At 40.7% G+C, this 12,211-nt stretch overlaps 1 protein-coding gene across 1 annotated transcript; it reads left to right on the top strand.

Moving 5' to 3' along the window:
• Nucleotides 1-1,703: 1,703 nt before the first annotated feature.
• On the top strand, nt 1,704-6,147 carry rbp3 (retinol binding protein 3). Its single transcript, XM_078279906.1, has 4 exons — nt 1,704-3,007; nt 3,814-4,004; nt 4,340-4,482; nt 5,239-6,147. The coding sequence occupies exons 1-4, from the start codon at nt 1,814-1,816 to the stop codon at nt 5,562-5,564; spliced, it is 1,854 nt and encodes a 617-aa protein (XP_078136032.1). The 5' UTR covers nt 1,704-1,813; the 3' UTR covers nt 5,565-6,147.
• The last annotated feature ends 6,064 nt before the right edge of the window (nt 6,148-12,211 follow it).

Here is a 12,211-nt window from a genome sequence, read left to right as displayed (position 1 = left end):
TTCCTCATGTTGTATTCTAGCTTCCTTTTAAAACTATTAGTTCATTTGTTTTGTGTTTAGCTACCACTTCAATATCTAAGTCCAGTTTTTATGTATGGAAATTGTGGCCTGTATGACATTTACATTATCTCCCAGAATCCCAGACCAGCCAGTCTCCACAATGACATTTTACCTTTTGAGGTGCTTAGCTGATGCTTCTATCCAGAAAGTTTTGTATTGAGTGAGTATGGATTCAATGTAATAATAAGAATTATGCATTTTATTTACATAGCACTTTTTGCAATACTCAAAGACACTTCACAGAATTTATAAAAAAAAAAAAGAAATCCACACACTAAAAATCCACACACATTAAAATAAACATTAAAAGCCTTTAAAGGTAAATTTTGACTTGTGATTTGAACATGGACTGATTGGTGCAGTCACAGATGTGTTTGGGGAGTGAGTTCCAGAGGGAGGGGGCTGTTATGGAGAAGACTCCGTCACCCCAGGTCAGGCGCTTGGTCCTGGGTGGAATGTATATCGCATTACAAACGGGAAGGTATTAGCTGTGGATAGGATCAAACCTCAAATCTACTTACCTACGCTGGCATTAAAAACAGTAAAGAGTATGTACTGTGATGTCTGATAATCCACTGAAATTACAGTAGCCTCAATACAGTGTGAACAGTGAAAAAGTACTGTGAATAAAAAGCCTTCCTATTAATACACTACACACATCAGTGTTTCTTGAAGTAAATTGCATTGCACTCTTTTTACTTGTTATTATTTAGATGCCATTATACCTTCCCACCTGCTTATTTTCATTTGTATCATGTGAAATTGCCTTTTTCACGTCTATTTTAATAATTTCTGTTATTTCCTTTTTAACACATTTTAAATGTCTTTAAATGCGTTTTAGGTCAATATTCTGTTTACCCATATTAGTAATGCATTAAAAATGATTTGATCATTATGTACATGTATGTTGATGTATGTCATTATGTTGGATCATTTCTTATTACTTTGCCAAATGTCTTGATTGTTTGCTTATTTTCTTTGCATTGTAGTTTTTAAGTATGCTGTAATAATGTTTCAGCTTTCCTGTTTCCTTACTATAAAACTACCAGCAGAGGGAGTAAGTATCACACAAACCTAAACTGAATCTTGGTGTTCACTTCAACACCACTGCAAGTGAGACAAAGACCATCAACTGCTATTAAATGTGAATCATTTATGAGACAATAAAATAATTCTGTGGTTGGAATTATTTTGTATTGTATTATTTAATTTACTTTCCAGACATTATTAGGAACATTCTTCTTTAAACCATGAAGAAATCAATGAGCAAAACTGTAAGTTTTGTGTTGAATTATATGGCAATCGTGAGTCTTCACATGCTTTTATTTTAACATTTTCTTGTGTTTTCATGTAAAAACAAATGGCACGAAAGTCCCACATCAATGACTTCCACTTATAAATACTGACACCAAGGGGCTTAATAAGTGAACCAACCAACCTTTGTTGATGTTTGTCAAGGAACAAAGCTTGCCTTATTTGACCCAGGTAGCTTTAAATAGGTTAAATTACTTGTGTAAATGTCAGACTATTATTTTTAGCAACACCTCCTTGTTACTACACATCCCTACGTTGTTATTGCCTTACAGAAGCACTTAGGATAATGCGATTTGAGGTTTATTGTGGGGCAAATCCTCTTATGTGTGTGTTAACAGAAACCTTGCAGCCAAAACAGTTCCATTTGACAAAGAACCTCCTCGGCTCAACAACCTCCACTTCCCATCTACTCACTTTTTGTCTGACTAAACTGACAAAAATGGCAAAGGCTATCTTCCTGATAGCACCTCTGCTAGTTTTGGGGAATGTTTTCTTTATCCATGCCTCGTTTGCCCCCGGACTCATGATAGATATGGCAAAAATCGTCATGGACAATTACTGCTCACCAGAGAAGCTGGTGGGGATGAAGGAGGCAATTGAAGCAGCCAGCAGCAACACAGAGATTCTCAACATCCCAGACGCTGAAACGTTGGCTACTGTCCTCAGTGCTGGAGTCCAGACCACAGTCAGTGACCCACGCTTGATGGTCTCCTATGAGCCAAACTACATCCCTGTGGTTCCCCCGAAGATGCCACCCTTGCCCCCTGATCAGCTCATTTCCGTCCTCCAGACCTCGATCAAGCTCGACATCCTTGAGGGAAACATTGGCTACCTGAGGATCGATCACATCCTTGGGGAGGAGGTTGCTGAGAAGGTTGGCCATGTGCTCCTAGATCTGGTCTGGAATAAAATCCTGCCAACCTCAGCTCTCATCTTTGACTTGCGCTACACCAGCAGCGGGGACATCTCAGGAGTCTCCTACATTGTGTCTTACTTCACCGAAGCTGAGCCTACGATTCACATCGACAGCATCTACGACCGTCCCTCAAACACTACCACTAAGGTGCTTTCTATGTCCAAACTGCTGGGGGACAGATATGACATTACCAAACCCCTCATTATCCTTACCAGCAAAAACACCAAGGGCATTGCCGAGGATGTTGCCTACTGCCTCCAGAACCTAAAGAGGGCCACCATTGTGGGCGAGAAGACCGCCGGGGGCTCTGTGAAGGTCGATAAAATCAAAGTGGCCGACAGCGACTTCTACATTTCAGTGCCGACCGCAAAGTCCGTCAACCCCATCACCCACTCCTCCTGGGAGGTTACAGGCGTGACCCCTGATGTGGAGGTAAACGCCGAGGATGCCCTCGCTACCGCCATCAAGATCGTCAACCTCCGTGTTCAAGTTCAGGCCATCATTGAGGGATCAGCGACCCTGATTGCAGAAAACTACGCCTTTGAAGATATTGGTTCTGATGTTGCAGAAAAGTTGAAAGGGCTCCTGGCAAACGGCGAGTACAGCACGGTTGTCTCCAAAGAGAGTCTGGAGGTTAAGCTGTCCGCTGACCTGAAGGCGATGTCCGGGGACAAGAGCCTGAAGACCACCAGCAACACCCCAGCCCTGCCACCCATGGTGAGACCTTTGTACATAAGATTTCTGGTGGTGAAAGTATCTTTCATTTTCAATTATTAATGTTGATTTCTGTTTTCAATCGTTTTCATTTAGTTATTTTAGTTTTTCACTTACACCTCACTTAAGAAAAATGCCCTTGTGTTTAAAAGGATTGATTACATTGTTGTGGTGATGTAGAGTAGATGAACAATGGAATTGTCAAAATGTTTTTTTTGCTTTAAATCAATCAATTAATCAATCAAACTTTGTTTGTAGAGCACTTAAAAAAAACACAGTAGATCAATGTGCTGTATAATACAATACATAAAATACAATACAAAAAAACAAATTAAGAGAAATTAAACATGAGAAGAAAATATAAGGGTGCAGCAGCTCAGAGATGTAGGGTGGAGTAAGACAATTGAGGGATTTAAAAGCAAATAAAAGAATTTGAAAGTGGATCCTAAAATGTACGGGCAGCCAGTGGAAGCTAAAATGGGGGAAATGTGCTTGTGTTTACATGTGCCAGTTAAAAGACGCACAGTGGCATTTTATACCATCTGGAGCTGGGCGACAGAGGACCCACTAACCCCCACATACAGTCAAATTAACACAGAGGATTTTGTAGTGCACTGAATAAACATGCTTAGTCTATGGAAGACATATCAATATTATACATTTGGAAACATTTGTAATATGCTGCAATTGAAGTATATTTCATTTTTATATGTGAAAAAGTGACCTTTTTCTTAATTTATTTTTAGGGATACATATTTGCCATGTTCATATTACAAATTCTTGAGTTGTTGTTTGTTCGTCTCCCACAGGATTATTCTCCAGAGATGTACATTGAGCTGATCAAAGTCTCCTTCCACACTGACATATTTGAGAACAACGTCGGCTACCTGCGCTTTGACATGTTCGGAGACTTTGAGGAGGTCAAGGCCATTGCCCAGATTATTGTTGAGCACGTCTGGAACAAAGTTGTCAACACTGACGCTATGATTGTTGACCTCAGGTGGGTAATCCTGCTGACGAAGCAAGTCAAAGCCTCTATTCAAAATGCAGTGTGTCCATTTTGGTAAACAAATCATCCGCTAAAGCTGTTAATGCTCATTAGACTAAATATAGAGGAAAAAAGGTTTTTTGAGGATTTATTTATTTACCTACTGGTAATCTATACACCATTTTCAAATATGGACCACCAACAAATCTAGAGGATGAACCAATTTAAAGATAACCTCTTACTTAAAAAAACATCTTGACAAATCATGCATGTTTTATCAATGCGTGCATTAATGAAAAGTTCACAAAGGACAATTTCTAAAATTGTTTGTCTAACTGTTTTTGCAGAAACAACATTGGTGGCCCTACTACAGCCATCGCAGGCTTCTGCTCTTATTTCTTTGATGCCGACAAGCAGATTGTGCTGGACAAGCTGTACGACAGACCGTCCGGCACCATCACAGAGCTCCAGACCCTGCCTGAACTCACTGGTAATTTAAAAAAGAATATTATTCAAGTCATTATAGTTTACTCATTGTGGATAGCGTGTGCATAGGTACCTGTTAGCAACCGAGTTAGCTCGTAGCTGATAGAAGTTTCCTTGGGAGTTGATGGAGACCAAAAACAGAGCTAAAAAGAATGTTTTATTGGCCTTAAATTCACCAGGTGGCCAGAAACACGACTTCAAATGAATGCTAACATTGCTCCGTATCTGCCCGATTAGCAATTAGCAACTGTTTGCGAGCAAGTTTGGCTTGTGTTTCTACTAGCACCCAAATGGCCAAAAATCAGTTACATGCAAGTTCAAGAATATAAGAACATAGAAGCACGTGCTTTTTAAGATGAACTGTCCAATTGGCCCAATAAGCCATAAAGCTGTCTGGATGTAATACCTCATTCTTGTTCATGTAAGTGATGGGTATTTAATGTCGTTTTGGTTTGCCAATTCACTATTCAAAGCAGCTTTGGTTAACAAGAAAGCTTTCTTTTCCAATGCTAATCTGTTTTTTGCATTCTTTTGAAAAGGAGGTGTGATTGCTACGAAATAGCTTCGACCTAATAGTCACCCTTCAACTTTTTTCTTTACATAACTCACTTTCATAATCGTACCATGATGTTCATCCATGACTCCTTGCCACTTCCTTCCTTCAATTGAACATTGGCCCTTTTCACTATCCACCCATTCTCTACCCCTTCCATCTCACAGTTTTAACCCTGTTCTGCCTCCATCTTATCCTCTTCCTAAGGCACAAGGTACGGCTCCAAGAAGAGCTTGATCATCCTGACCAGCGGAGCGACTGCTGGCGCCGCAGAGGAGTTTGTTTACATCATGAAGAAGCTCGGCCGCGCTATGATCATCGGAGAGACGACCGCCGGGGCCTCCCACCCACCAGTGATCTTCCGTGTTGGTGAGACCGACATTTTCCTCAGCATCCCCACCATCCACTCCGACACCTCCGCCGGGCCAGCCTGGGAGGGAGCTGGCATCGCACCTCACATACCCGTCCCAGCTGACGCCGCCCTCGAGGCAGCCAAGGGCATCTTCAACAAGCACTTTGCAGGGCAGAAGTAAACCACGTCCTGAACAAGGGGGGGGGGGTGTTTAACATGTCACTCTTGCTTTGGCAGCCAAATAGTTTCAAGATATAGAATAGACTTGTTTAAGAAATGAAGAGTAAGTACTAGCAAGAAGCTTGAGTACAAATTGTAATCGGTTATTCATTATCTCAAAACCTTTTTAAGCCTGTTTGTAATGCAGAGCAAAGGTTCAACAGTAGGATTACTCTAGCTGCTGAAGGTTTTGAGAATGAATGGTGCTGAGAAGTCGATTATTTTATGGCATGGGTATGAATTATTTTGTGTCAAAGATCAGTTTTAACATCGAAACAACTTTACTTCAAATTTAGATTTTTGAGTCACATGCAAAAGAGAGAAAACTAATGAAGTAAACACACACAAATGGTTTCAAACTATGTTTGCTATTCATGTATTATGTTGGAGTTGGGACCTCTGTGTAGTAATCCACTTGTTGCTCTGCTCAGAAACCCATCATGCAATGTCCTCGTTGTGTATGGAAATTACAGTATGTCCATAATGCCAAGTGGGCCTGTTTCGGTTGTATCAATTCCAGTGGTGAGACACAATAAAAAGACAACTGAAATACAAAAGAACGTTTGTTGGTCATGTTTTACATCAACAGAGACAACAGAAATATCTGTTTATAATAAACAGCAGATTTGATCAAGATTGAAAGTGAACTGTACCACAAGCAGAAACTGCTTAAGGGAGCGTTCTCGTGTCAGTGACAGTACAATTGTGAAGATTACACTGTGTTTAAGGGCTATTATATAAAGGCGTGCATGGACATGTTTGGTCTTTGGTGGGTGACAGTTTTGGTGGTTTCAGTGGTTTAGGTCCTGAGTTATGGGACCATGTTGATCAGAACTCGGATTTATGCAATGCATCTCTCCTTGTTCTTATACAAGGTTAATGTTTACATGTACCCTGTCTCGTTTAAAAAAAATGACATTACATTACATTTTGACCAAGTGTTAAGGACCAGCCATGTGGTCTTGGTATGAAAGAAAAAAAAGGAAACATACATAATAACCCATTTTATTGTTGTGCATACTGAATGCCAAAATTGAACCAATCTTTTGTATTAAAAAAGTGCTTTACGAGTGTTCTAAAGTGTTCTATTGTAATCTGAACCTATGAATTCTCAGGTTTTGCAGGACTTGTGTTAAAAACTCCCCCACTCATCTCATCTGAGGCCCACATCCACCACAAAATCATTTCTCCTGGCTCTTTGAGGAGGACTGGACCCTCTACTTCATAAAACAAAGAAAAGAACAGAATACGTCTTTAACACTTTTGGTGTAAATCTTGTTTAGCTTTAAGTTACGAATGTGTAAGTAAAACATTTTGAAATCAGTATTTGGCTGTGTTATTGGAATTTGGTTGTGTTTGTGCAACGTGACATCATGACTTTGCGTAAACATACACGCCACTTTCTAAAGCCAAGTGGCGTGTTATCTGTACGCATTTTGAGCTATCCGCGTGTATGTCTACGCCGTATACAGCGGACGGGTTGGATTTAGGAAAAGAAGAACGGGGCGGTTGGGTTTAGGGAAACAATAACGGGACGCGGGACAACAACGGCACGGTTAGGTTTAGGAAAACAATAACGGGACGCGGGACAACAACGGCACAGTTAGGTTTAGGGAAACAATAACGGGACGTGGGACAACAACGGCACGGTTAGGTTTAGGAAAACAATAACGGGACGCGGGACAACAACGGCACGGTTGGGTTTAGGAAAAGAAGAAAGCGACGGTTGGGTTTAGGAAACGTGGTGTCTCCTGGGTGAAAGTCCTGTGTTGTTTGACCCATCCACCACCCCGACCAACCTCCCTATGTGGATTGTCTGGCTTTCATACTACTCGCTACCGTTCTTTTCTAGGGAGAACTTGGCATAAATTGACATGCAATCGCAAGGTAAAGTCAATAGAGGCCAAACGGCGTTGATAAACACGCTAAAAAGTGATTATGCGTCTTGAGAACACGCCAAAATGGCATACGAATTGGCGTGTCATACATACGCCACTTAGTGAGATCAGTCTGGTTTGTGTGTCTGTATAAAAGAGAATTTCAGAGAGTTTGTTGTGTTGGAGTACAGAAACAGTAGCTTTGTGATGTGACTACTATTTCTAGTCATAGTTCCATTATCTTCATTGTTACAATAGTTGCCACTGGTCATCACACCCCCAACCGCCACCGGCAGATGCCCGCCCACCAAGAGCCTGGGTCTGTCCGAGGTTTTTCCCTAAAAGGAAGTTTTTCCTCGCCACTGTTGCACTAAATGCTTGCTCTTGGGGGAAGTACTGGAATTGTTGGGTCTTTGTAAATTACAGAGTGTGGTCGGGACCTACTATTTCTGTAAAATGTCTTGAGATAACTCTTGTTATGATTTGATACTATGAATAAAACTGAATTGAATTGACTGTCTAAAAGATTTTCAATTGCACATTTCTGGATTGTGACAACGAACTGTCGTGTTACACTTTGCGCAGCTTTCATAGACGTTACCATTGGATACAGGCTGAAGTTGTGGTTAGTTGTGCTACAGCTACAGATGAATCCTAAAACTCCATTCCAAACACTGCCAAAGAGGAGAAGAAATCGTATATCATAGCACATTTTTCTTAAGAAAAATGCTGTTCCAAGAGTGGAGAGCTGCAGACAGAGCCGAGGTTAGCTGATCGGTGATCAGTGATCAGTGTTGATCAGTACTTACACACGAAAGCATGGCGGCATAACGACAACGTCTCTATACATCCATAATGTAGTCAGACACTTATAACAACAATCTGAGTCTGTCAGTCACAAAAAATAAGCACTTTTAGTGGACGTACAGCTCGGTTCACAGCTGCCGGTTGCAGTGTTCTCGCCCACTTTGAAGATTATTGTTCCCATTAGTCACTTCTTAGACACCTAAGTCCATGGGGAAATTAGGGACCAGGGTGAAAAAAAAATCGAAATTCCCCTTTAACAGAATGCAGAGGTATTGATTGGGACTAATTGAATGTTGTAATGCAAAGACGGCCAATGTGACTCAAACAGACTGACTGCAAAAAAAAATGTATCTTGTTTTGAATGAACTTGAGAATCCATACAGACATGCCAGGACTGTTTTTTTTCTTTTTTATCAGCATATTTACACTGGACATAAGTGTTTATGAGTGTGTTGTAAGTATGTTTGTATGTATGTATGTATGTGTGTAAGCGGATGTGAAGATATATGAGTGGATGTGAGACAGGAGCACGGCTCTGGTAAGCACTGGACTTTCATTTGTAAAGCACAAAGATCGGGGGGGGTCAGCACACATATCAACATGTGTTGAGACTTTAAACAGGGGCTTAGGGTTAAGGGGTAGTGTACGTGTGTGGAAGGGGGTGGGGGGGGTCTGAAGCATAAGCCCCACTACGGGATTGACCGTGTGAAGAAGTCCCAGCTGCTACTGCCTTTTTAGGAATCTGTTTGGGCCTGGTTTGTGTAGAAGTGGCAGGACAACATATTAAAGTTCAATCATACAAATATTTCCCAGAGAAAGAGTGGCTCTGGAGGAGGAAACTTTGCTGAAAAAATGCCAAACATAAGGGGTTTGTTTTTTTATGAAAATCTTAAGGATTATAACTTAAAGCAGATACAGATGAATTGTGCATATTCCAAAACTTCATAACATAGCACAAATTTCCCCACAGCAGACCTGGGACCATGTAGAATACCACCATACTGGAATGCTGTGCAAAATGGATAGAGGGTGAGAGGAACTGGGGGTTAAAAGGGGCCCAGCAGCTCATTTTTTTTACCCTGGGGCCCCTTGGCAGGTTATTTTGGATAAGGATGGTTCAGAAGACAAACATGTAAAGTATGTGTCTATAATTGTATTTTCCGGCTTGCACAGCAAGATATAGATTTATATGGGATTGAGAACACAAGTAATCTCTGCAAACGTTACAAATAGTAGGCTAACCCAGGTGATAGTGTCTAGGGCTGTTACAATACACAAAGTATTCAGACTACAATCAAAGTAAACTTGAAGCCAGATTATTTAACTTGTAAAAAAAAAAAACAATCCAATATGTTGGAGCCATTAAACAACTTTGTTTTGTTTCGTTTATATACCACGTTGGTGATGCTAATTAATCTGCAGTTTTATGTTTGAGCACTGGGTGGAGCATGGACCTTTTTTCACGGCAGACATGTTGACATGTCATAGTAGGAAAAGCACAGGTGTGTTTAAAACCATTAATGGTGGCTGCATTTCACTTAGGAGAGGTCCTGGTATTGTGCATGCTGACTCACTGAAATAGCTCACTGGGACACTTGATGGAATTGAGCCATCGTTAAGGTTATCAATCTCAGCTCTGCTTTTCCTGCTATGACAAGTCAAAATGTCTGCTGTGAAAAAGGGCAATTGCCTTTGGGAAAGCATATAGGTCATTAACAGCCAGGGATACACGGGTGTGTGGCTAGGGGGAAAAGCAGACAGCTTTTCCCCATTAGCTATGTTTCCATCTACACGTTTTTATCCGAATTAAGTGATATCGAATGAAAAATGCCTTATGGAAACAGTACAATTCAATTAAATTTTATGAATATCGACTCAAAGGAAATACGTTCGGTCTCATTGGATTTTATCTTGATCGATGTTCGGATTACGCGATAAACGCTGATGGAAACGTTATTTAAATAATGAATTGCGATTAAGTTTTAGGTCATTTTATGGTTGCAACCCGCCACAAAACGAAGAAGAAGAAGTTTTAGTTCATTTCCGCCCAGTATTTCCCCTCTGTTTGCACACATGGCGGGTGTCAACAAAGACAGATGGAAGTGGACGAACGAGGAGACGAGAGACTTTTTGAATTTAATTCACGAGCAAAATATAACGCTGTCGTTCCCACGCCACAGGCCGCCTCCGTTGTCGTCGGCATTTACGTGCATCTGCTTCATCATAGCAATGTGTTGATAGCGTCGTTGTTTTCTTATTACAGCTTGATATGTCGCTATCAGCTGGCACATAAGCACTATTACAACTTGTGCAATATTGATCATTTGTTGGTAGATGGCGCGACCCATTTTGTCTGGCAAAACTTTGTTCGCAAATGTTTGCTTGAATGTCGTGCGATTCAGTGCGAAAATGACTGGAAACACCTTGAAATGTCTCAAATCAATTTGATATACCAATTTGACCGCAAAACAGCATGTGACGTCATTACGCACAGGGTTTTTATTCGCTTTAAAGCCGTTGGATGGAAACACACTTTCACCAGCTTTATTCGCAGGAGTTTTTTTTTACCGAACTTCAGATAATACAATTGACAAGTGGATGGAAACTTAGCTATTGTTTGATTTGTGGGCAAAAGAAAATGAATGGAACTAAACCAGAAATGAAATGAAATGGACTGTGTAGTGGCAATCTGACCACACAAAAAATGCCACTGGAAGGAATTTGAAACCATTTCCAACGCTTGCTGGTGCAAATAATGAGGTCCGCCATCGTCTTAAGGTTAATCCTTTATTTTATAAATGCATTTAAAAACACCTACAAAAAGACTGACTGTGCAAGATTAACAACGAGCAGACGAGATTTAAAAACATCACTCGCACACACAGCTGAGGTTGAAAAACTGTGTGGCTTCCCAGATCCTAATTCCTCAATCCCCTTCTCACCTGTGATTCCCTTTCTAACCTCTGATTAGTACACATTCACACAAACCTACCACACACACACACACACACACACACAAGTTCTTCCCTGGTCTCACCTCATTGGCCTAATGTAGGAGTTGGTAAAAGACTCTACACAATATATCCCTCCATCCTCCGTACTTCAACCAATAATAAGCAATGCAAGGCGTCTTTATTTGTAGACTGTAGCACATTTCAGCAACAGGCCAATTCAAAGTGCTTTACATAAATCATTAAAGAGCAGTTAAAAACAATACAAAATATAAAAACAGATCAAATAAGAGAATAAAAGTTACAGTGCAGTATAAGAAATGAACAATTATTTAAAGAAAGGCAGCATCAAAAAGAAAGGTATTCAGCCTTGATTTAAAAGAACTGAGTTGCGGCGGACCTGCAGTTTTTTTTTTAGGGGGGCTTGAGCCCCCCTAAAATGGGTCTATAATTGCCCATGGTCCCAGATGATCTGAGAGGTCTGGGTGGTTCATAGTGTAGCATCAGATCAGAAATGTATTTTGGCTCAATTATAGGTCAAAATGATCACATCCATATGTTTGATGAACAACAACACACATTTTGTGTAAGTTTGTTGTATCTTGTAAATATAGCTATTTTCCATACACTCATTCCAGCCTCTGGTTTATGATGGTGTAATTACAGAGGATGTTGCTGTTCATGGCCCCTGCTGCTGTAATTAACTGGTACAGCAGCACAGAGAAAGCAAACAAACATGTAGTGGTTAATGAGGACAAAATGCTGGGAAACTACATAAATGCACACATTGGTTTAAGGCATGGAAGGTGGTAGGACTAATTTATTACAATAGGCTTCCGCAGTCAAGAGTGACAGTTCATATCTCATAATTATCAATCATCCCAACCTGCCTTGCGCCGAATCCCCGCGAAATGCGCCAGTCTGCCACGTGAGGGAGGCGCAAAATGGGATCTTGACCCCATTTCTCCTCTTTT

The sequence above is a fragment of the Sander vitreus genome, chromosome 21 (assembly GCF_031162955.1).
Source record: "Sander vitreus isolate 19-12246 chromosome 21, sanVit1, whole genome shotgun sequence".
Classification (NCBI taxonomy): Eukaryota; Metazoa; Chordata; class Actinopteri; order Perciformes; family Percidae; genus Sander; species Sander vitreus.
The sequence above is the reverse complement of the archived record's forward strand: the minus strand, read 5'-3'. Positions and strand labels throughout refer to the sequence as shown.

Excerpts from the sequence above, each read along its gene's own strand:
- rbp3 (XM_078279906.1), top strand. The coding sequence starts at position 1,814 with ATGGCAAAGGCTATCTTCCTGATAGCACCTCTGCTAGTTTTGGGGAAT. Across the intron at positions 3,008-3,813 it reads CCCCAGCCCTGCCACCCATG|GATTATTCTCCAGAGATGTA; the intron begins GTGAGACCTTTG and ends CGTCTCCCACAG. Across the intron at positions 4,005-4,339 it reads GCTATGATTGTTGACCTCAG|AAACAACATTGGTGGCCCTA; the intron begins GTGGGTAATCCT and ends CTGTTTTTGCAG.